Here is a 24,961-nt window from a genome sequence, read left to right as displayed (position 1 = left end):
TTTTGTGGCATCCATTTAACAGATGTTTGACCACAGAACAGCTAACTCGAAAACCCAGGGTTCCTCTATTGTTCCATCTCAGGAGGCAAGTCAGTGAAAACGCCTCACATACCGAGGATGGAGAAGAGGATCCAGGCTTTGAATGGCAGCATGTGGCCTGGAGGGACTGAGGAGTACTGGAAGAGCTGCATGGCTCTGCATGGATTGTCTATATTACATCTCCATTCAGCCAATGTTAGCTGTCTCTAAGGTTCAAGAAAAACAAAGTTCACCCCCAAAATGAAAACATAAAGTAAACAGCCTCATTAAAATGTACATCTGCAAAACAGCAGCTTGGATGCTGTCAGCCAGTTTGCATAACACCCTCTGGAGCATGCTCAGGAGGGATGGCTAATTCCACATCTCAACAATGGAAAAACCCAGAGATCCCTGTGAATAAGCCAGTCTCTGTGTCCTAAGTCAGCCCTTGGATTTCCTCCCTTTCTTGAGACTGTCTCACCTCCATAAACACTCCGTCGGGGCTTTGTAGCCAGCTTCAGAGGTGGAAGCCTCAACAAGCTCCCAGTTATGTGCTCGGCTCTCAGTTGTTTGCTACAGCCAGGAACTGGCTAGAAACCAGCTCAAAATGTTCCATTTACCACCTCCACACCACAATTCCTCCCCTGATCTCTCCCTCTCACACTCAGAAAGGGAGAGAAACCTAGGGATCCTCCTACCTTCTCCCCTTAATTCCCCTCCAAGAGGACAGCAAGGGGCACCCTCCGGATCTTTAATTCACCTCCTTGTTGCTATTCTTTGTAACCCCTTAACCTGACCAAAGCACCCAGCCCCATTTCCTGTGATGCCATTAGCCTGATGTGACATGAGCCCCTTCACCAAAGTCCGAGCCATCATGACCTCCCCTCTCCCCCATCTCTGTCTCAGAAGCCCCAGGTGCTACCTGAAAACTACACCGCACCTTAGCCACTGCTCCCCAGGGTATCACATCAGCTGGGTCACAACCCCATTATTCCATTCTGGCTACAGTTCTCCCTACCGGGGCTTCAGCCAGTCTCTGCCCCCGCCACATCATGGGGTCTCCTCACCAAACAGCAGGGTGTGGTAGTGTGCCAGCCACTGTCCCCTGTAACTCACTCAGACAGATATCACCATGGGGCTATCTCCCCTTCAGTCTCAGGCCGGTCAGGAGGAACTAGGTTTCTCCCCAGCTCATCTTTCTCTGACCACGACACATCCTGAAGTCCTCATCCATTATCAGCATTGCAGTAGCACCCACAATACACTCGGTGCTGTCCACACACTGAACCTACCCCCAACTGTTCCCAATCTCACTCAATCCTCGCCCAGGAAATAAGCGGGAGATGGACAGAATAAGGATGCCAGGGTTTGTCCCTATATAACAACAGGGAAAGGTGCCTCCCTGTCTTTAAAGCCTCTGAAAATAGTTCAAGATTCCGCCCATGTTAAAATGTCACCAATAAACACTTGGAAAACATCAGTACAGGAGACCCTGTACCAGTTAGCCTGGCACTGAAGGGGGACAGGTTCTGTGTTCCTGTCGATGGCGTTGTGCACCCCTATCCCTGGACTTGGTTCTCCACCTCTGAGTCACCGAGGGTTTTAGCACCATCTGTTTCAGTGGGGAGCGAAGAGATCCCCCCCAAAAGACAGATGTGCACACTGTTTTCTCTGCCCATTTACCTCCCTGCCCCGTGGGGAAAACTGCTCCAGCCTGGTGTCTGCAGCAGAGCAGTGGAGATTTGAAGAAGCCCAAAGGGGTTAAAGTCACACTGAGCTCCCAAAGTCAGTCGCTTCCAAGTCAGAGTCTGGCTGCTGCCTGTGGTTTGTGGGAAGGGATTTCGTTCTTTAATAACAGCATTATAAATAGGGCTGTGTTCAGTTTGCTGCAGACTCTCACTCGCTCGTCTCCCTCCTCCTCCTGCCACTGCTGCTGCTCTTCCCTCCCACACAGACCCCAGTGCTGGCCATGGACCGGTCAGCCTTCTTCCTCAGCCTCCTCAGCTTGCTGGTGTGCCTCCTCCCCATCCTCCAGGCATGCCCCTCGAACTGCCACTGCCACGGGGGAGAGCTCCAGCACGTCATCTGCGACAACGTCGGGCTGAGGAAGATCCCCAAGGTGTCCGAGCAAACACGGCTCCTCAACCTGCAGAGGAACAACTTCCCCGTCCTGCCAACCAACGCCTTCAGGGAGATGAAAGGGCTTGTGTCCCTCCACCTCCAGCATTCCCAGATCAAGGAGATCTCCAGCGGCGCCTTCCGGGGGCTGAAGCAGCTCGTCTACCTTTACCTGTCCAATAACGATATCAGCGTCATCAAGATGGGCGCCTTCGACGACCTGTCGGAGCTCACTTACCTGTACTTGGACCACAACAAGATCTCGGACCTGCCCAAGGGGCTCCTCTCCCCGCTCATTAACCTCTTCATCCTGCAGCTGGGCAGCAACAAGATCCGAGAGCTGAGATCAGGGGCCTTCAGCGGTGCTAAGGACCTGCGCTGGCTCTACCTCTCGGACAACTCCCTCTCCTCCGTCCAGCCCGGGGCCCTGGACGACGTGGAAAACCTCGCTGTCTTCCATTTGGATAAGAACCAGCTGAGCACTTACCCAGTGGCTGCAATGAGCAAGCTGAGGGTGGTGGAGGACCTGAAGCTATCTCACAACCCCATGAAGGTCATTCCCGACTATGCTTTCCAGTCTTTCGGGCGCTACATGGAGACACTCAGTCTGGACAACATGGGCCTGGAAAAGGTAGGCTCCTCTCCACCCTCCCTCCCCTTTCAAATCGAAACGTGGGGCCTGGTTCTCTTCGCACTTACAGTGCTGTCATGTCATGCTTCTGTCCTGATCCGCACGGGTGTGAGGGAAAAGGAGAATCAGGGTCACAGTTTTGGCAGACGGGTGAAGGCTTCACTAGCAATAAAAAAAGGCACCTGAATCTTTGAACATCCATGTGATGAATAAAAACGAGAGGACCCCCTCCTCTTGTGCTATGAGACGCTAAGCTCTCCTGGGCTCACTGCGCCCATCGGAAGGGTGGTGGGTCCCGCTCCAGCAGCTGGTTGCACCGCTCCAATGGGAAATGTATTCTGGTGCTTTAAAATAAAGGAGCGAAGAGCTCCCAGCCTTGGGAGGTGGGGTGGGGGAAAGGAGAGGCAAGGGGCTGCCCCGTGCTCAAACGGGCAGGGCACAGCGGACTGGTAGAACTTAACTGCCCTGTCTCCTGAGCTGCAGCCTGGGTACCTGCTGTCGGTTCGAAGTGTGTGTGTGGGGGGGATTCCTCCAGAGACATTATGAATAGCAGCAGTTTCTTCCTAGTGCAGCGCAGACAGGTACCCAATCCACACATGTCCATCTTCTACCTTTTTTTTTTTAACTTCCAACTTTACACTCTATAAAGAAAGGTTTGTCTATTGATGAGCTCTCAAGAGAAACTCTTGCAGCCTTTTACAAAGAAGCCCTGTTTCTACCCAGAGAGCAGGAGGGACATTCAGGTAACCCAGCAAAATACCCCTCTTCTTCTCATGGAAAAAGTCAGGACCATGGGTAGGAGCATCACGCTGAAGGAGCTACTTGCAACAGGACCCCTGGAATACCAGGCAGGGGTGCAAGTAAAGGAGCATATCCAGCTCAGGAAGGACAGCACCTCAAAGCAGCAGTGTCCCACAATGCTTTGTTGGGATGCAACAGAATGATGAAAGAGCAGCTCACAGCATCCCAGGATGTCGTGCCAAGAAGCACAGGGATGGAGCATATCCAGGGGAAATAGGATAGCACCTTACAGCAAGGCAGTACCCCATCATGTGGTGCAGAGGGATGGAGAACATCCCAGTGAAAACGATGAGTGCCTTGTAGCAACACAGAGCCAGCATCAAACTGTGCTGGGGGTGTGCAGAGCATCTGCATTCAGAAGGACACAACCCAATAGCAGCAGAGAGCTGCCAAACGGTGGTGGGAGTTAAAGCACATCCATGTTTCAAAGGCAATACAGCATCTCAGAATGCCAGGCTAGGAAGCTGGAATTTATCCAGGTTGAGAATGACAGTAGCTATAGCGGCACAGTGTCCCTTTGTCAATATCTCAGTTCGAGATTACAGTCCCTGTAAGGATTGGTGTAATCAAGCTCATTCACCTGGAAATTATCTGCTGACACATCTGTGGAAGGACTCCACAGATGACGAGCGTGTCGTCCTTCAGTGATGCTGCCATGTCACTACTGGGGGCATCAGCTCAGATTCTATCTGGTCCCATCATGCACAAATCAAAAGATACAGGTTACATGTGATACTAGAATTAGATGGAGAGACACCAGAGACAAGATGAGATTTAACTAGTCCAAGATGTTGGGATGCTCTACAGATGCAAGTGCTCTTTGTACCGTCAAGGAATTAGCTGAACAAACTGGAAGTCTATGAATTCAGTCTAGCTATGCAGTGACCTGACCTTGTTAATCTGGAGAACAGCATCTTGGGCATAAGAATGGAATTTGACAACAAACAGATGTGGAGTCAGTTCTCTCATCTGTTTGATCAACAGGTTGCTAGCTAGAGATGAAGTGTTTAGTCACTGCTGACTTACGTGTGTGTGTTGCCTGAAGTCCTTAGAGTTATGTTCATTCTCACCAGTGGTGAACTTGCTCAATGGATCAACAGTCGTTCTTTGTTATGTATATTATCTCGTGCTGCACTGCTTTTTTAATATGGTTGTCTTGGTATAATTCTGTGCACTGACTGTCCATCATCTTTCATACTTTTTTACATCATTTTAACAACATTCCAGTATAAAAAAAAACTACCTCTGATATCATCTCACATCTCCTGTAGCTTCTTTCAGATTGGAGGGATCCAACCACATGTTACTGGTAGACAAGCTACATAGAGGAACTGTTTCATCTACCAATGCAGTCCCTTCTGGGGTAGAACACAGCAGCTCTTTAACAGTGCACACACCACTTCCTTTGCATGCAAAAGTGGAAAAGTATACCAGAGCCAACCTAAATGGCAGGAGTTTAGCTAGGCACAGCAGAATTATACAAAACACGAGGGTTAACACTCCTGCTTTGCAAAAAAAATGCTCTGGACTCTTTAATGACCTACTAGTGGTCAGTAATAGACAGAAACTTTGTTGAGGTCTCTCATGAAACATGGCACTTCCTGCAGCCAAGTGCCCTCATCAGGACCAGCTCTACAGTTTTTGCTGCCCCAAGCAGCGCACCGAATTGCCGCTGCAGGTGGCAGGGGCAGTCCGTGTGTCCTTAGAGTGGCAGGCGCGTTTCTGCGGCGGCGGCAATTCGGCGGCAGCTTCTATGTTTAGCTGAAGCCGCCACAGACAGCTAAACATAGAAGCTGCTGCCAAACTGCCGCTACCGTGGACACGCACGTGGTGCCCTATGGGCACACGGACTGCCCCCGCCGTCCAGCGGCAATTCCGCATGCTGCTGGGGGCAAAACAACAGGGACTGCCGCCCCTTGAAGATTGCTGCCCCAAGCACCAGCTTGGAATGCTGGTGCCTGGAGCCGGCCCTGGCCCTCATAACAAAGTCTGGACCATTTGATTAGTACAAACGAGAGAGACGTGCCACCAGATGATCATTCCTATTTCTCTATGAACACGGTCCGCCATGGTTGCTCCAGGGTTTTAATTTTTTCACTCTAAAGGTATGTCTACACTGCAGTCAAAGGAGTGACTGCACCCATGTGAAGACACACCCGAGCTAGCTTTGATCTAGCTAACTTTAACAGTAGCAGGGAAGCCATAGCAACACATGCTGTATGAGCCCACCTGGGACCCTGGGTAATTATTTGAGCAGCTAGCCCATGCTGCTATGGCTTGACTGCTATTGGTTTTTGAGCTAGCTAGATCAAAGCTAGCTTGGGTACGTCTACACATGCTGCAGCCACACCTCTGATTGCAGCCTAGACACACCCAAATGCATTTTCTCCTCACACTTGCCAGAAGCCTTGTATCCATGTGATCCATATGTATGTATGTGAGTCTCCCTAGACACAATGGCCATCTGATGGCGGTATTTAAAGTATGCAATGGTGATAATATCTGAGTTGCAGCCACACACACCCCCAAATACCATTCTCAGCTCCTCTTCTCTGACAGGGTTGGATTCTTCTGTGCGGTTTCAAAACTCTATAGCCACTCGGATGTGTGAAACTGTTCCAGATGAGAATCCCAATGAACATCACCATTGTCACACCAGAAAAGAAAAAGATCTTAAACAGTTTTGCAACTGTAGTATTGGGAAGTCCTCTCACACGCGAGGAAACAAAGAGACCGGACTCTTCTCCGAAGCTTTAACCAAAGATATTACGATAGCCATTTCTAACAGGGCTCAGGACCATATTAGCTACGTGCCACAATAAAGTGAACAATAAACATCTTGCATCTACACAATGACCTTCATTTTGGAGGACCCCAAAGTGCTTGAAGCTCGGGGATAAAGCACAGCAGCTGTTTAACAGCACACAACCAATTGGAACAGGAAGTGAAATAGAATGCCATATTAGATTGAAACCGCAGGGGGAATTTAGGTGGTCAGAACAGAATTCCCCAAACTGGAATTTGGCCAGGACACTGGCGTCAAACACCCCTGCTGCACAAAGCACCAGAAGTGGTCAGGACCTTGGTTTCACATCTCATTGGAGAGACAGCACTGGCAGCAGCATAGCAGAACCCGCTGGGATTTATTCAGTGCTGAACCACAGGGGACTGTCCCCTGCTGACTTCCCAACACTATTTGCTGCAGGACTTTGAAGGTCTCTTACACAAGCACTAATCCAACCCAACGCTGCTTGGCTTGTGAGATCTCACAGGTTTGCAGCCCGAGATGGCATTGCTGCAGGAGCTGGGACTCACGCTGAGGGGACGTGTCTGGGGAATGATCAGTGACATGAAAATACACAGATGAGTATTTGACACAGAGCTTTCTGGTGGACCCATGGAGATAACAAATCTGTTTTCTCCCCTCCCCAGGGTTCTGAAAAGAACAGGAAAGTGGGAAGAAAACAGGTGTGTTCTTGCTAAGAGAAGCACCCATGCAGTCAACAGTTTCCTCTGTAACTAACGGGCTCAGGGGAAGTTTGCGCAGATGGGTTTGCATTTTACACAAATTCTTCCAAACTAAGTAGGACTGGGGTGGGGAGAAGGGGAGACGGCTAACAGGAAGTGCATAGTTGCCAGTTTTATCTCTCCAGCACACCGCATTTTAGTCTCAGGTGCATGAAGGGGGCTATATTTTAAAGCCTGCCCATAGGCCATGAACACACAGACTTGCAAACAGCCCATCAGGGAGGGGAGGGAGAGAGGTGAGGAGACCAAGGCACTGGACGCCTGCCCTGCTGCGTCTACAGTGCTCTGAAGCCAAGTGTAACTTTCCACTCAGAGTCCACGGGGCATTGCCAAAGCCTACAGGCCCTTCAGACTCCACAAACACTCCCTCCAGCAACAGTTCCATGAGCGGGAACGCAACAGGCCCTGGAAAGGTTTGTACCCAGGGAACGTCTCGGCTCACTTAGAGAGGAGGCAGGTGCTTTAGAAACAAAGGGGACTGGCCAGACCCCAGCTTTTCTTTGGGCTGTATGGAGGTGCCTGGGGAAGGCAAGGAGCAAATGGGGAGGGGCTTGGGCTTTAGCCACCCTGAGGTGGGAGGAATTAAAATCCGTCACTCAAGAAGGAAAACACCTTCCATGCGTCTGCCTCCTGAATCCCTCCAGGGGGTCATGGGGGAGATTCCTTGCCCCTTACCCTCTCCCACTCTCTCCAGCCCCACTGCTGTCACTAAGGGCTATGAACACAGGCGGCCTGGAAAAGAAGGGAATGGAGACCATCCCCCACTCGCCCGAGGCACAGCAATCAGCATCTCCCCTTGTGCTTTAGTTTTCAGATAAAGCATTTGCTGGAGTGACCACACTGAAGACTGTTCACATCGAGAACAACAGACTTAACCAGCTACCTGGGAACTTCCCCTTCAGCAGCCTGGAGAATCTCACCCTGTCCAACAACCCTTGGCTCTGCTCCTGTCAGCTAGCAGCTCTGCGCAAGTAAGAGACACTCACTTCTGCCTCTCTCTTACTCAGTCTGCTGCCCACTGACCAGGCACAGGGGGAAGGTCCCGGTTAGTTGTGCCGGGGGCTCTACTGACCAGGCACAGGGGGAAGGTCCCGGTTAGTTGTGCCGGGGGCTCTACTGACCAGGCACAGGGGGAAGGTCCCGGTTAGTTGTGCCGGGGGCTCTACTGACCAGGCACAGGGGGAGGGTCCCGGTTAGTTGTGCCGGGGGCTCTACTGACCCAGCACAGGGGGAAGGTCCCCGTTAGTTGTGCCCGGTGAGGAGGAAGAGGCAATACCAATAACCTGACACTTGGTCAGTAATGCAGTTTCCGGTCTCCCCTGGCAACTCTGCCCAGGTGAGCAATCGTCTGTCCCCTTCTGGAGCTTAGGGATTTTCTGTTTCCTTTCCCCAGGTGGTTGGAGTCCAGCCGCTCCCGCCCTGATGCGGTTTGTGCCTCACCATCTCAGTACCGAGGGCAGCAGATAAGAGACACCGCCGCACTCCGCAACTGCAAACTCTCCACCAGGAGGCCCAGGAAAGGAAACCGCCATTAAACAGGTAAGAAACTTTTCACAACCACACCCTGTTCTTCTTCTTTCTCCTTCCGTCTCACACAGACTTAAGCCAAGTCCTGGTTCCCCTGAAGTCAATGGGAGTTTTACCATGGACTTGACTGAGATAAGGATCATTTCCAAACCAGTTAATCCATTTACCTGCCCTGACCTAAAAGTATAGGTCATAAAGCCAGAAGGGATCATTTTAATCAGCTAGTCTGACCTCCTATATAACAGGCCAGAGAATTCTCCTGGGCTAATTCCTGTTGGAACTAGAGAAAATCTTTTAGAAAAACGTCCAGCCTTGGTTTAAAACATTTCCAGTGATGGAGAATCTCCCACAACCATGTTCCAATGGTTAATTACTGACATTGTTAACAAATTGTGCCTCATTTCTAGTTTGAATTTGACAAGCTTCAACGTCCAGCCATAGGATCTTGTTGTACCTTTGTGAGCTAGATTGAAGAGCCCTTTACTGCCAAAGTTTTGTTCCGCACGTAGGTACTTACAGACAGATCAAGTCACCCCTTAATCTTCCCTCTGGTAAGATACATAGAATACATGCCTTAGTCTTTCGCTACTGTAGAACCTCAGTTACGAACACCTCAGGAATGGAGATTGATTGTAACTGCTGGAGTTGTGTAGCGTAGGTTGACTTACCGCGGTACTGTAGACATAGCCACAGACTTACTATGACCTCCTTACTCCCACTCTATATTCCTTTTATACATACAAAGATCACTGTTGCTCTTTTGGCTACAGCACCACATGTTCAGCTGATTATCCACCATGACTCCCAAGTCCTTTTCAGAGACACTGCTTCCCAGGATAGAGTCCCCCATCCTGTAAGTGTGGCTTACATTCTTTGTTCCTAGATGTATGACCTTATGTTTGGCCACCTTAAAACACATATTGTTTGCTTGCACCCCACTTACCAATCAATGCAGAGTGCTCTGTATCAGTGATCTATCCTTCATTATTTACCACTCCCCCAATCTGTGTGAAATCATCTGCAAACATAAAATTATTGCTGATGAAGTTTTCTTCCAGCTCATTGATAAAAACGTTAGCATAGAGCCAAGAACTGATCACTGCAGGATTCCACTACAAACACACCCACTTGAAAATTATTTCCTCATTTATATTTACATTTTGAGATCTATTATTTGGCCAGTTTTTAATCTATTGTGTGCCGTATTAATTTTGTATCCTTCTAGGTTTTTTTAATCAAATGTCACGCGGTACACCAATTCACATGCCTTACAAAAGTTTTAAGCCTATTACATCAATACCATGACTTCTATCAATCAAACTTGTGATCTCAAAAAAGATATCAAGTCAGTTTGATGGGATCTATTGTCCATAAATCCATAATTCCATTGATTGGCATTAATTACTTTCCTTTAATTATTTATTGATCAAGTCCCATATCTGCCATTCCATTACTTTGCTTTGGATTGATGTCAAGCTGACGTGCCTAGAATTACCCGGGTCATCCCGTTTACCCTTTTTAAATATTGGCACAACTTTAGCTTTCTTCCAATCCTCTGGAACTTTCCCTGTGTTCCAAGACTTACTGTTAATCAACATACATGGTCTAGAGAGCACCACAACCAGCTGTCTGAGAACTTTGGATGAAAGTTATCTGGACCAGCTGATTCCAAAAGATCTAGCTTTAGTAGTTGCTTTTTAACATTCTCCCAAATTACTGTTGGAATGGAAATTGTTTCATCATCTATATCATCTAGCTTTTCCCCAAATGTGGAACAAATATTTGTTGAGCAGTTCTGTCTTTTCTGCATTATCACTGACAATTTACCATTTCCATTTAGAAACAGGCTAATCTCTCTGCTAGGATTCTTTTGCTCTTAATATACTGAGACAAAGTTCCTGCTCTACCTTGGTGGGTCCTGCGCTTATTGGCAGATTTGCTCACCTCAGTGATCTTCCCCACAGTCTGGGTCAACTTCTCCTGTGTCTGATCAGGAGTTGGGAGGTTTGGGGGGAACCCGGGCCCACCCTCTACTCCGGGTTCCAGCCCAGGGCCCTGTGGATTGCAGCTGTCTATAGTGCCTCCTGTAACAGCTGCATGACAGCTACACCTCCCTGGGCTACTTCCCCATGGCCTCCTCCAAACACCTTCTTTATCCTCACCACAGGACCTTCCTCCTGGTGTCTGATAATGCTTGTTCTCCTTAGTCCTCCAGCAGCACTGCCTCTTGCTCCCAGCTCCTCACACGCACTTCCTCTCCTCTGGCTCCTCCTCGCCTGACTGGAGTGAGCTCCTATTTAAACCCAGGTGCCCTGATTAGCCTGCCTTGATTGGCTGCAGGTGTTCTAATCAGCCTGTCGGCCTTAATTGGTTCTAGCAGGTTCCTGATTACTCTAGTGCAGCCCCTGCTCTGGTCACTCAGGGAACAGAAAACTACTCATCTAGTGACCAGTATATTTGCCCTCTACCAGACTCCTGGACCCCACTGGTCTGGGTCTGTCACAATACTTAAATTCCTTAACTCTGCTGGCCATAGAGTTTGCCTTCTGTCCTTTAGCTTGCCTTATCAATTTTCTACAATCCCTATCTTTTGATTTATATTCATAACTATCAACTTCCATTTTCTTCCATTTGGCTTGGGTGTACAGAATTATTTTATAACTGCTTTAATTTCCCCTCTAAGCCAGTCTAGTTTTTTAACCAGTGTAGCCTTCTTTATTGAATGTGGCTTTTGAGGTATCTTGTAAAATGGTCTCAAACAATTCCTAATTATCATTCACATTTTTCTGTTCAAATTCTCTCTTTCAGCTGATTTGGCTCATAATTGTTATATGAAACTGGTCCTTTTGAAGAACCAAGTATAAGGGTTTGGACTTTATTCTATTTGCACATAACAAATGTGAACAAATCATGATCATTTGTGCCTAAACTACCATTAATTTTTAGTTATATGATCAAGTCCTCTTTGTCTGTCAAGACAAGGTCGAATATAGAACTCCCCCTGGTAGGATGCAACACTTTTTGAGGCAGAAAATTGTCATCTGTAATATTTAGAAATTCTGAGGATATTTTAGTTCTGTCAGATCTCCAACAGGTCATCAGATTGAGGACCCCTTCGATAATGCAGTTTCCACACCATATAAAATACAGATAAGTGCTTACGGAGCCTTTGTTTTCTTCATCCATGGATAAAGAGATGGTGAAAACAAAGTTTTATGTAGGGTGACCAGACATCCCGATAAAATCGGGACTATCCCGATATTTAGGCGTTTGTCCCGACCGACCTTTGGTCGGGACGCAATTTGTCCCGATATTTCGCAGTACTCTTTTTTTTTTTCTTTCTCTGCCGGCAGCACTCGGCGCTTTTTTTTTTTTGCTCCGCCGGCGACCCCCTCACCATGTGTCCTGATATTTTCTTCCTCTCATCTGGTCACCCTAGTTGTATGTCCTGAGTGCCGGAGGAGATACCAGCTCTTCTACCCCTTCCCAGAGTGATGCTATTTCTCCTGGACGGCTGGCAGATGTTATGGATTACAGATGGAAATACCAGCCGTTCCAGGCAGGGCTGGTAGACTTCCGCACTGGAAGTGGAAACTTTACTTTTCTAAACCACAGTGCTTAATTTAGTGTATGTAGGAGACTCTCCCTTCTCGGGCAGAAAGAGGAGAAAGCCAAACCCCCATTCCAGAGCCCTCCTCCAGGAGGGAGGAATAACAAAACAATGACGACGATGATAATACTTTGCCTTGAGATCCTCACATGGAGGGTGCACTAGAAAAGCAATTTCCGAACATCAGTGAACTGACCCGCACAACTCGTGAGTCGGAGAATTTATCCCTGTTGTACAGATGTGAAAAGTAAATACCTTCAAGCTAGGCACATAGATCCATTCTAAGGCATCTAAGTAAGTGACCTGATCTTTACAAAGGTCAAATACCTTCAGCTTCCCATGCTTGCACTGAGAATTGTGGGTGCTCAGCACCTCTGAGAGGCAAGTCACTTATTGAGATGCCCATATATGCTGATTTAAGGTGTAATCTCTTGTGCCTTTTAGGTGCCCAACTTGAAATATTTTAAGGGGGTCTGATTTCCAGAGGGAAGGTGCTCTGAGAATCAGGCTTCTTTGCAGTGTCTCAGCCCGAGCACCCAAAATCACTTGTTGCTTTTGAAAATCTAGGCCTCAGGTGTCTGTGTTCTGGCAGCCAAAGTTTAAAATTTTAGGTAAGTTACTTAAGAGTCACACGGCAAAACAGTGGAAGAGCCAAGATCACAGAACCCATTGGCCTGGTGTCCAGTGGAAACAGGGGTTGTTTGGCACCTCTGAAAAGGAGGTGAGGTGTCTCCTGACTCACAGTTGTGTATGCCATTTATGAGACCATGAAAAAGACTCAAGTCCCTAGATCTGCTTGAAAAACTTTTAAATGTAGATTTATTTTCTCCCTTCCCCGCCCTAACAGGCCCTGGTATGGCTTGTCCAGGTGACTGGCAGATTCAACCAATCAGAAAACTACTGACTCCATCCAAGTCCACCCGTAAGCTTCTACCATCTGTCAAGAGACATTCTGATGCATCTGATCCCCTCCAGCCTCCTCACAATCCTCGCCTATCTGCTGACTGCAGGATGGAATCCAACTTTTCAATCTTTTCTGACATCTATGTATTTTAAAAGAGGCATTTTTTTTAACTAAACTATGCATGACAATGCTAAGACAAGCTAACCTAGATCCTGCCAGTAAAACACAGTCATCTTCCCAGAGGCATCCTAAACCCATGTCCCCTGGTGTTTGTTTCCATCCTTCTCCTTCCAGTGGGATGCAAGTGAATAGAAAGCCATAAGGGTTCCTCCCTCGCCCAGCCCCCGACTGCTCCAGCAGGAAAGCCATCCCGTCTCAACTCATGCAGACAGAAACCTCCTCCCAACTGAAAAGGTGATCCCTGCAGGTCAGGGCAGAGGACCACAGGTGAAGCAATGTCCAGGGTTCAGTGGACCTGGAGAGTGAGTTTCCCTTACAGTCCAGCAGGGGGCGATCTCTCTAGGTCAGGCTGAGGTCTGCTAGTGTTGGGGCGCCTCAACACTGAAATAGCTTGGAGATTGGATTCTCTTCTCACCCCGCAGGAAAGTGGTCTCACAAAGTACCTACACAGGCAAGGGGAGAGGTTTGCACCATATCAGCCTATATCTGGGGAGCGATCTTGCTCTCAAGTCCTCCTCGTCCTCCTCTCCCCGCCCCTAACCCAGAAAGCCTAGTGGGACAAAAAGATGACTGTGGTTTATCATCATGGATTTTACAATACCACAATTTCAACTTAACTGCATTTTTTTATCTAAAGATTTATATAAATATATATAAATATATATATATTTATTCCTCTGTAACTGAGTGTAAATGACTCTTAGGGGGATGAAAACTCCTCTTACTCTTATATAGAAAACAAATTGTATATTTTCTTATGTACATCTTCTGTATAAAGCTCTCGCTGCAAAGATGAACTCAGCAGGTTTCCAAGTTTCTGCCTGAGGCCTGGTGACTCATGCTGCAAACTGGGTGTGAGTCCAGCTACACAGCTCAATCCAGACCCTAGTCCCCCCTTATCCTGCCTGCAGGTTCAGAACAAAATTGTTTTGAAGAAAAGAGTTTTATTATTAGCCCTACTACGGTGCAGGAAGAGGTGACTCACACGTTCCAAGTACTGGCTACCTTGTAATAATGGCGGGGAACATCTTGGGGAGGCCAAATACAGGGTTGCTGTAAAGTAAATGGCTGCCACGCAATTGAAGTTCACAGAGTTAAGTCACAGCTGAGTTTGGCCCCTGGTGTTTTAAACTCAGCCCTAACAGCGTCACACAAGAAGCAAAGTCGCAGAGCCCCCATTCCAGAGCAGCTGTCCCACGCTCCCTTCATGCTGCTCCGTTCCAGAGCACACAGCAGGGCCTACAAAACTTTTGGTGCCGGCACGTTCTGAAGCTGCCAGCAATAAGAGCAGAAATCTGAAGCCTAATCCCGTGAGGTTAACCCACCACATCAGTTTGTTTCCTTGGCCTTCACAGGCAGCTCGTTACTTCCTTTAAAGCAGAACAACCAGGCTGTGCACACTCGCTCGCCTTCAAGTACTCCCAGATCTGTTTTTCAAAAAGATAATGAGGGGGGGATCTGGGGCCGACTACACAGAAAGAGACAGTGCTCCACTATGCTAAACATACTGCAAAATGCATCAGCTGAACCCCACGAGACCCACTGAATGACAGATGGAACAAGGCTGGACGTTCAGAACACCCCGTTGTTCATGCACAGGAATGAGGGTACACATGCATGCTTAGTGACGGAGTGCAAGTCCTGCTCAGACACTGTGTGCGTGTGAGAATACACAAGAAAGGCTGCAGCGCGCATGGCGCTGGATCTGATCCTCCACACGCTCAGGTTCAGGGCGTGTGTGCGAATCATGTAGGAGGTTGAACATGTGAGTGCCATCCATGCTGGTGAAGGGAAACATCTAATTCAACAGCAAAACACAACACCGTTCTGAGTCAGCCAGGTGTCTTCATCAGTGTTTATACTTGAGGATTCAGAGACAGAATGTGCAATACCGAAAAGAGAATTGGTTGCTGCAACCAGAAAATAAACAGAGACATGTCCCAGCCTGGGGTATGACCCAGTGTGGCCACGCTGGGTGCAATGCTCTCCCTTCTCACCATAGCTGTCCTTGTAGTTTCCTGTGTCCCTCCCAAGATGGGTTGGGCCTCTGATCCCCAGCCCAGTTACTCCACCCTGTACCCCCTTGGAAGCCCAGAAGGCATGAGGCCTCTGCATCCCATCACGCATGGACACATTCATTCAGGGAGCCTCCAGTTCCGTCGCTCTGTATACAAGTCACACATGCTCAGGTTCCCGGTTCCCAATGGATGGTGGGGGAGGAGAGACGACTTAGGCAGCCCAGGCCCAAGCATGGAAAGCGACTCACCACAATATCCCGCATATTCATCTTGGTTATAATCTTCTTCATGATCTCAGGGGGCACAGGGGACCCTGCAATGACTCCTGGAAGAGAGACGGCAAGGGGACTACGTTGGAGACTCAGGAAATCCCACCGAAAGGGGTCGGTACAGTTAGATCTGACGGCCGACAAAGCCTTGGGGAGGCACTAGGTCCTGTCTACGTTCTTTAGCATTTCCCTAGCTGTGGGTACTAATTATTCCCAAAGCACCAGCCTGGCAACAAGAGCTGTGCATTTCCCAGCCTGGGTTGGGGGGTTGGCCTCATTTACTTGTTAGGAGAGTTAATTCTACAGCACAGATTCACTCCAGGCTGAAGCCCGGCAAACAGATTCATTCAGCTCAGGAACAAACACACCATGGCAGGGCGAGCTTCCCCACGCAACCCCAGCCCTGTCAACATGCCTCTATCCTGACCTGGAGGGACCACCTCCATGGTGGGAGAGGGAAGGTCAACAGAACCTATTTCAGTGGTGGGACAGCAAAGGGTAGAACACAACCTTCAGGATCAGACTGACATTGCACAAGCTGAGACATTACAATGTCGATTTTCAGTGTAATCAATAGACTTGATAGGGTCAGGCCCCTTCCTCAGATAACAGGGAGTTTCAGATGCGCTACCCAGGTATTCTAATTCACCCATCACAGTAGTGTCTGAGTGCCAATGCTGCCCATAAACTCTACACCATTTGCTTCAGCTGTTGCTATAGGACATTTCTATTACTGATGCTTTGGGAGGGAAAGTAAAGCTCCAATAAAAATGAGCTGCACATCAGCTACCTAAAAACATGGGTAGCAATTCTAAACAAGCAGGGAATTTTACATGTAGGACATTCACTACCCATTGCAGCACTGCCCATTGCACCCTCAGGAATGTGTGTTTGCTGCCACATGTTGGTGGATGGAGGTATGGAAGTCCAACAAGTACAGTCCTTCCAGCACATCCCCTCTCTGCTTCCATAAGACACAACAGCTGGATAACTCCCCCCCCCTAAATCTTCAAGTCCTCAGGCCATTGCTCTGAAGAGAGGAGAAGGGTGCTAGGAACATGGAAATCATGAGCAGAAGATTGTCAAGAAGGAAAGCACGCCAGCAAATGAACAGGGCGATGGAAAGAGCTTGCAACCCAAATTTTTCTTCCTCACTAGTGATTTGCTTGCACGGCCTAGCCCATGAGCATCTGCCTGTCCAGGTGGCTTCCTCGAGGAGACCCAGCGGAGGCCAGTTACTGTGGGTCCTGCTGTACTTACCGCCGTGGAGAGATGAGAGGTCATAGCTGTCGAAGTCGGGCTGGGAGAGCATGTCTATGAACATGGTCGGAGTGCCGTGTAAAAGGGAGCACCTTGAAGGGACAGGAGAGAAAAAGCCAAGCTGCAGAATCAGAGCCTGTGGCAGTAAAGCCTATGTACCTCACTCCCCACTGCGCCTGGGTCAGGCCTCTGAGCCTGCCGGGCGGGCCTGGGAATAATGGATTTATCATGCAGCAGCAGCACCTTTGCTTTAGAGACTACACCCAGACAGCACCGCGGCAATGCAGCCAGCGCTGGAGTGGAGGCGATGGTGGAGGGAGAAGGCGGCTGGTTATGTATAGACACACACCAGTCACTAATCCAAACAAGAAGAGGCCACGCCTTCCAGCCAGTCAGCAGTGACCAGGGCAACTTGGGATGGGCAATGGGGCATTTCACAAGTTCCTGGGCACGACAGGGCCGGGGCTCAGGCAAACAAGAGACTATGCCTCTGTCACAGTGGGGAGGCCAGGGGCAGGAGCTGCCTGCCAGCAGAGCTGAGCTAAGTGACCCCTCCAGGTGACATTCCAGGGCCCGTGATCCTCACTTCTCTTGAGCCACTGCTTCCAGTGCAGCTTTGCCCTCGAAGCTCAAGGACGAGAAGATAGCGGGGGCACCATGCACAGCCATCACCATACTGCCTCCAACGGAGCCCAGGCAGTGGTAGAGGGGGACAGGGAGGGCAGTCCGGGATTCCTAGGATCAAGCCAAACAAAGGCAGCAATGAAGAGATAGGAACCATGCTGATGCCTGGAATACATGGGCCTAACACAGGGTTCTCCCTGAACCACTTACATCTATAGGGTATGAACACAACATATGGGGGCTGGATAGCAGGGGGAAGGAACTGCCTGAATTGTCATTGTGCCTCAAACCCAGTCTTGTGGGAGTGCCCTCTGCTGGCACCACCGCAGCACAACATAGCTCCATATGCCGTCCTTAGGGCTCCTCATAACAGCGCTCTCAGCTCCCCTCACCCACAACTTGGGGGGGTCTTTCGCTGCGTCTTGCTGGGGAGTCATCCACCTTCTCCACATGCTCAGTCTCACTATGGCCGGAGCACAGCCCATCCCCCGCTGACTGAGGAGACTCACCTGCTGATCGATTCCCAGCCTCAACCCAACCAGGTTTGCATTATTCACAATGTTTCTATGAGAGAGGGTGGCCCCTTTGGGGCTTCCAGTCGTGCCCTGAAAGACAGAGAGCATTACGAGATCCTCTGGTAGAACCGTCCTTTCAGAGGGGCAGGTGCACAGATTCTCTGTGGTGATCCCTCCCCACCCCACAGATTTCTGCTCTGCTCTTGTCCTCTAGTCTCCCTCCAGACACGGCAGCCTCTGATCCGACAGCCCCACAAATGATATGACACAGACCAACTGCAGCTGGGATCAGAGCTCTGTGGCACACGGGCCCTGCTGTCAGCTCCTGGGGAAGAGGCAAGCTATGGGCGTGGTGGAGAAAAGGGGAAAATCCTAGATGACCTCCTAAATCCTATTCTGAAAGGGCCAAGGAAGATGGGACAGTATCCACCCAAGTGACCAGGTGTCAAGGGGAGCAGCCTGCTTAGCACTGGCCACAGGGGTCACCAGATCTGGTGTCCGTTGCAGGGCAGAGCAGCGTGCGGTACCTACAGAAGTGAACTGGATGTTGATGGGCTCATTGCAGGACAGAGTCTGCTGGACCTCTCGTAACTGCTTCATATGGCTGCTGTCCCCAGCCTGCATCACCTCGCTCATCTGGAACGCGCCAGGAAGCTTGGAGTCTAAGGTGATTACAATGGATAGGTCTGGCAGCCTGAGACAAAGCAAAATACTGTCAGCAACAGCGGAGTCAGGAGGACAGACTGCCTTGGTGCTTGTGCGCTGCTAGGCGTCCCAAGGGCCCCTGTATCACCTGGACACAGGAAGCAGGAGCTGATCAAGGCAGCTCACATAGGATAATGCCATACTAGACTCTTCTTCCTTTCTCCTCTTTGGCATGCAGGCTACGTGGGAGGAGCTGTGTGTAACACAGGGCACTCAGCTCCAGCCCAGGTAGGTCTAAGCGAGATCTCCTCTGTTTGCTGGGGAAGGATAATGTATGATTCCTTACTGGAACAGGGTGCGGGTCCCAGTTGTTATCAGCCAGTGATCTGGAGTCTATTTGGTGCTCAGATAACAGGGTGATGGGTGCCACAGGGTATTAAAGCCTAGAAAGAGATATTTGTGTGGGACCTCTTTTCCCCTGGGTTCAGTAGTAGGTTTGTCACCCTGCAAGTGTGAGGACCCAGTGCAGGGCACAGCCCTGGGGGACCACAAGAGGATCTCTGGTGTTTCTCACTCACCTCTTGCTCTTTATTCCCCCTGGACTGGATTTCTCTAGCTCAGGACAAGTTTGCTTCAGGATCTCATAGTATCTCTGGGTTTTAAACTGAGTGGGGAACACCAGGGCCTTACAGCCAACCTGTGTGGGGAGAAAGAGGGAAGTCAGGCTGGGGTGACACCCGCTGCCCAGGGAGTAATGAACAGTCCCTGGAAACCTGACAGCAGGAAAACCACCACACACACCCTGAGAAACCTTAACACTACCTGGGGCTCCTCCCAGGACTTGTTCGGCTATGAGTATGTGTTACAACGGCCCCTGTCTAGACTGAGCTTTCAAACCCTTCCTAGAAGGAACCTCTTGTAAGACGGCTTAGAAGCTGGGGACAGCTCCTACACCACACCAGGAGACATTTAAGGAGTCCAACCCGCCTTGTGCCTTGCTGCCCCCATGAGCAACCCCATTTCCCAGCAGAACGGTGACCCCGAGATCCCAGGCTCACACCCACCTGCAGCGTTGGGTTTAATGTTCGGCATTCTAACACTTCTCTGCCCAGAGCAGACAACCCTGGTGTAGGCAGCTGCAACTCCACAGACTTCAGCAGGGCTGCACCTGTTTACACCAGGCCTGAATTTGGCCCAGAGCACATAAATTGTATGTTCCATTTAAGATACCATTTCTGAATCTGATGCTGGCAGGAACAGCCTTCCTGAAGGCGACACTGCCAATGAGGGAGCCAGCGTTAGATTGAAAACCATTTTACATCCCATTTTAGTATTGGGTTGACAGAGCTTAAAAATGGTACTGTTTACCCACCCGGGACCTGATTCCCCTCTCACTTCCACTGCTTTTACTCTCCTGCAGCCCCACTGACTTCAGCGGTGCTACTCCTGATTGACACAGATGTATATGCGAGAGGAGGCTCAAATCCATACAGCCACATTGTCAAAGCAGGAGCAGCATATGTGCCCAGGAGAATGCAGCTGCACTGCTGTCACACACCAATTTGCATGTGCAGCTGTGGGTTTCTGTTGCTTCCTGGGCCCTTTGCATTTTGCTGAAACTCTGCAGTTCCTTTTCCGATTAGCATGAAAACAGGACAAATGCTACCTGTCGCCCCAACCCCAACCTCAACACATCAAGAGGAGACCAAGACATGCCAGTTTTAACCAAGAAATTATTTGCAAGTACTCTGTGATTTGAAATGGGAGAGAGCAACAATTGCTTTCACTTTCGGAAGGGTCACATTGAATCCACCGGAGGCCTCATCTGTACAAGGAAGTTTGTGGCTTTGTAACTTAGAGTATGTCTACACAGCAAAGCAAAACCCAGGGCTGGCCCATGCCAGCCGACTCAGACTGGTGGGGTTGTTTCATTGTGGTGTAGACCAGGGTCGGCAACCTTTCAGCAGTGCTGTGCCGAGTCTTCATTTATTCACTCTGATTTAAGGTTCTGCGTGCCAGCAGGGCCGCCCAGAGGATTCAGGGGGCCTGGGGCAAAGCAATTTCAGGGGCCCCTTCCATAAAAAAAAGTTGCAATACTATAGAATGCTGTATTCGCGTGGGGGGCTCCTGCAGGGCCCGGGGCCTGGGACAAATTGCCCCACTTCCCCCCCACTCTGGGCAGCCCTGCGTGCCAGTCATACATTTTAACGTTTTTAGAAGGTCTCTTTCTATAAGTCTATAATATAGAACTAAACTATTGTTGTATGTAAAGTGAATAAGGTTTTTCAAATGTTTAAGAAGCTTCATTTAAAATTAAATTAAAATGCAGAGCCCCCCGGACGGGTGGTCAGGATCCGGGCAGTGTGAGTGCCACTGAAAATCAGCTCGCGTGCCGCCTTCGGCACACGTGCCATAGGTTGCCTCCACCTGGTGTAGACTGCCTGAGCTCTGGGACACCCCCCACCACAGGGTCCTGGAGCCCGGGCTCCAGCCTACAAAGCAATGATACATCCCCACAGTCTGAGCAGGCCAGCCGTGGGTGTCTAGTTGCTGTGTAGACACAGCCTTTAACTCCAGGGACACCATGACCAGGGTTAGAGAGTTCAAGCCACAATACTAATCTGAAAACTCCAAAGCCCCTTGTCTGTAAAGGTAGTTATGTGAGGAGAGGAGATGCTACAGGAGGGTCCCTCTTAACAGACATGGCAATGGTTAGCAGTAGATCTTTCTGTAAAGGACCTGCACTGGGAAAGCCATGATCAGTTTGTATTTACAAAGCTCTGGAAATCTGGTGCAGGGAAATGATCAAAGGGAGGAGCAGGTTGGAAAACTGGCTATTTATTATTGTGTGCTGGAAGGAATTATTCTGCAGTGGCAGGAAAAGGATGAGCTGCTGGTGGGTTCTGTGGTGACTCTATTTCGATAGTCCAAGCCCATGAGGGAAGGGTTTTTGTTTTACAGACTTTCATTAACAAACAGCAGCAATCTAAGGAGAGACAAGGCGCTGGCAGGAGATGAGGACAGGCAGACAGCCTTAATGTCAAAGCTACAATACCATAAATACCAGGGAACCATTTCTCCTGCCACAGCATACAAGTGACTCCCACTGAAACCAAGAGGGCATGTTCTGCTCCTGACCACCCCTTTGGAAATCCAGACAGATTCCACTGACCTTAATGGAGTCGTTCTGAATTTACACCAGCGTAAATGAGAGTAGAATCTGACCCCAGGAGACCAAGATAAAAACAAAAGCCAAGTCCTGGAGGAGCAAAGGGAAGCTACTGTTGTCCCTACAGTGCTAATCAGAATGGAAAGCACAAAGCAAGCCAGAGTGGTGCAGACACAGGATACAAACAAAAGCTGCAGTGGTGCTATGAAAACCCTCCGGTGCCAACACTCAGAGCTAACACAGGCCCCAGAATCCAAGCTCTAGAGACCACCTTTCCATTCTCCCTAAACGCAGCCATCTGTCCCCACCCCTCTGCTCAGGGTGGGCACTAAGGAAACTTTGGGGCAGGACAGACAGCCGTTTGCTAGGGAAAGCTCTGTCTGACTCTGAAAAGGGGAAGCCACCTTGGTGGGTTTAACACACCAGATTTAACAGGATGACAACTGGGGCCATCAAACTGCAGGGCAGGGGCTGACCGTCCAGGGACTGAGGTGGGAGAAGGATCGCCCAGTGCTGCTGTGAATTCTCCATTTTAATCTCCTGATGGCATCTGGGCTGGGAAAATCCAGACTGGCATTTTGGTTCTGCCTCCTATTGTATTTGGGTTATAGATTCCCAAACTGAACAAGTTCAACCAGGAGCGCAAGTGGCCCCTTAATCCAAGAAGGATTAAATTTTATTCATAAAAGATTCAATAGCTTTAATCCCTCATTATTGGGGATTAGAAACCGGAGCTTCCCCTGCGTGTTATGACACAGAGCTGAGGAAAGAGTCCCACGCAGCTCTGGAACCGAGGCAGGCACGTGGGGCTTGAAGCACAGCAGCATGTGTCGCATGGGAACAGAACATAAAACATATGCACAAAAGTGTAAGAGCTGAGCCAGACTGGGCAGCGCCCTGGAAAATACACGGTTGGGAGCAAACCTGCAGTGATGGAGGAGGCTGGCACCTCTAGAGGATTTTCCCCTCTCTGGTTTCAAGGGGTTAAATCTTGGCCCCACTGCAGTCAATGGGCATTCTGCCATTGACTTCAATGGAGCCAGGATTTCACCCTATGGTTCAGTCATACCTAACCACTGCCACTGTACACACAGAACTAACAGCCCAGCAAGGCTCAAAGAAGGGAAGTTCAGAGGGGATTCCAAAGTAGGCCGGGCTCCTGCAGTTATTGACAGGGGCCTACTACAGGGGCAGAGTCACTGGGATCAGCGGCTGCTCTGTGGTTTTGCACTGGCAGCAGCCCAAGAGCGCAGACTGGTGTTAGCTCCCAGGCGCCAGCTGAATTAGAACTGGCTCTGGGAGGAATGCTGCCCCGGCAGCCTGCTGTCACCCCAGCACACAGCTTCTGAATGATCGGTCGCTCCCAAGGCTCTGCTGTCCAAGGTGAGTAGAACCGGCCCTATGCTGGACCCTCGGCACCTGTGTGGTTTCCTTAGCACCTAGTCTAGAACTGACGGCCGGACACAGAGAGGAGGGGACGCAGGAGTCTCTTTGTGGAACAGGCGAGAGGGTAGCCACAGGGAACAATAATGGGGGAGATTTACTTCTAGGCATTCACACTCCATAGGGCCAATTGCTGCACCGTGGGGACCCGTGCATACGTGGCCATGTGCCCTCCCTCCCCCCAGCCCTGTTCACACCAGCTGCCCCAAAAAGAAGTTCTTCTGCTGCCTGCATTTCCCAAGTGCCCTCCCTGATCAGAAGTTCTTTTGCTGGTGCAGTTCCCATGGTTACCCTCTGCCTTTAATATCTCCATTGTGGCAAACCCAGGACAAATAGCTACCAAGGGAGGGGTAGTAATTAGTCCCAGAGGGGTTAAGAGGCCTCTCCCTATCCATTGAGGGGAGATAACCATGGAGAAATAAGGTTCAGCTGCAACAGGGGTTACCAGGGAACTCATTAGGTTCAGCTAGCCCCAATTGCTGGAGACCTTTTTAAACCCTCCCTGGCAGGGAAAGGGGGGAGAGTGAGAGACGCAGAGAAGTTGCTAGTGAGCAGGTGCAGCAAGACTCTGAACTCTTCCAGCAAGGAAGACTGCACTCTGTCCCCAGAAGGGGAGAAAAACAGAGTAAGGGACTGACTGAGAAAAGGATCAGCCAGACCCTGTGTGACCGGGAAGGACTTTGCTTTGCCCATGCCTGTGTCTCCAAGGCAAAAAGGGACTGAGCCAGCTGAGGGGAAGCAGGTACTTTGCCACACCATGTTTCAAAGTGTTTGTGGGCAGAATCAAGTGGCGTTACCCGTAAGTGGCCTACAGTACCTTCTTGATCACAAACTCCAGCTCCTGGGCCTGATATGCAGGGTTCACAGACACCTAGAATGGGGAAGAGACAGGAGAATTAATCAAGGCTCTGAAAAAGCCTCAAAGACCCCATCTTCTAACCATTTAGTCTAAGAGAACGGTGCTTTGGAGGGAAAAAAACTCAGTGAAAACACACTTGCAGCTTCTTCCTTGTATAGGACACCAGGATTAGGAGAACCACCCAAATTTCATGTTAACTAGGGAAGCCCATTTATCCCCATTATTACATATAGGGCCTGGAAGTAAAATTACTCGCACACAGTCAAATGACAAGTCAATAGCAAAGCTGGAAACAAAATCCAGGCCCCCTGACTCCTAGCCCATGCTCAGCCCACTACACCACAGTAATTCACATTTCTAGGGACAATCAGAATCCTTTCTGGGTATCACAAAGAGTGAAAACTTCACTATCGCACATAGCACACCACAGAAGCAGTTTTGGCCACCAACGCTGAGTTGAGCCATCAAATTTAGACTTTTGGTAGCCCACTAAGCTAAACCCATCTATTTACCCTGTCTAACGTTGTATCTGTTGAATGCCACCACAGCGGGTGATGCTGTACAAAACTTCCAGGAAGACACACTGCACGCCTTGCCCCAAGGACCTTATGGTGTAAATAAGACAAAGCCCTAATGGTACTATCGGGTGATGGCTGAATCTCCGGGGGGCTGGGCAGACATCTTAGTATATTACATTTTTAAATGGTCACTTTCTGCGAATGATTTTCATCCAGAGGCACCATGGAAAGTATTAAGGGGCGATTTTAATACTGGTTGGTTCTTTGGGGACACCAGGACTAGATATAAAAATGTGTAGCCCCCCTATACATTCCCTCATGCCA

General features: G+C 49.5%; 2 protein-coding genes across 3 annotated transcripts in view; one reads left to right on the top strand and one right to left on the bottom strand.

Annotated features, from left to right (window-relative positions):
• The window catches only part of ACSF2 (acyl-CoA synthetase family member 2), a 52,955-nt gene that overhangs the window by 12,681 nt on the left and 15,313 nt on the right, over window positions 1–24,961 (bottom strand). Inside the window, exons 4-10 of one of the 2 annotated variants that reach the window (XM_039501922.1) lie at window positions 24,078–24,131; window positions 19,227–19,345; window positions 18,535–18,697; window positions 17,998–18,093; window positions 17,451–17,599; window positions 16,865–16,956; window positions 15,584–15,660 (exon numbers count right to left, since the gene is read on the bottom strand). In XM_039501922.1, the coding sequence (XP_039357856.1) occupies window positions 15,584–15,660; window positions 16,865–16,956; window positions 17,451–17,599; window positions 17,998–18,093; window positions 18,535–18,697; window positions 19,227–19,345; window positions 24,078–24,131 (750 nt within the window). The remainder of the gene's footprint in view (window positions 1–15,583; window positions 15,661–16,864; window positions 16,957–17,450; window positions 17,600–17,997; window positions 18,094–18,534; window positions 18,698–19,226; window positions 19,346–24,077; window positions 24,132–24,961) is intronic. The other variant, XM_039501923.1, reaches the window with a different exon arrangement.
• Window positions 1,926–13,932, top strand: CHAD (chondroadherin). The gene is made up of 4 exons (XM_039501924.1): window positions 1,926–2,767; window positions 7,904–8,067; window positions 8,490–8,635; window positions 13,081–13,932. The coding sequence occupies exons 1-3, from the start codon at window positions 1,988–1,990 to the stop codon at window positions 8,629–8,631; spliced, it is 1,086 nt and encodes a 361-aa protein (XP_039357858.1). The 5' UTR covers window positions 1,926–1,987; the 3' UTR covers window positions 8,632–8,635; window positions 13,081–13,932.

The sequence above is a fragment of the Mauremys reevesii genome, linkage group 15 (assembly GCF_016161935.1).
Source record: "Mauremys reevesii isolate NIE-2019 linkage group 15, ASM1616193v1, whole genome shotgun sequence".
NCBI lineage: Eukaryota > Metazoa > Chordata > Testudines > Geoemydidae > Mauremys > Mauremys reevesii.
This window is presented reverse-complemented; position numbering and strand designations above follow the sequence as displayed.

Bases quoted from the DNA above. Each gene is read 5' to 3' on its own strand.
- CHAD (XM_039501924.1), top strand. From the start codon at position 1,988: ATGGACCGGTCAGCCTTCTTCCTCAGCCTCCTCAGCTTGCTGGTGTGC. The intron at 2,768-7,903 runs GTAGGCTCCTCT...CTTGTGCTTTAG, and splicing joins ACAACATGGGCCTGGAAAAG to TTTTCAGATAAAGCATTTGC. The intron at 8,068-8,489 runs GTAAGAGACACT...TCCTTTCCCCAG, and splicing joins CAGCTAGCAGCTCTGCGCAA to GTGGTTGGAGTCCAGCCGCT.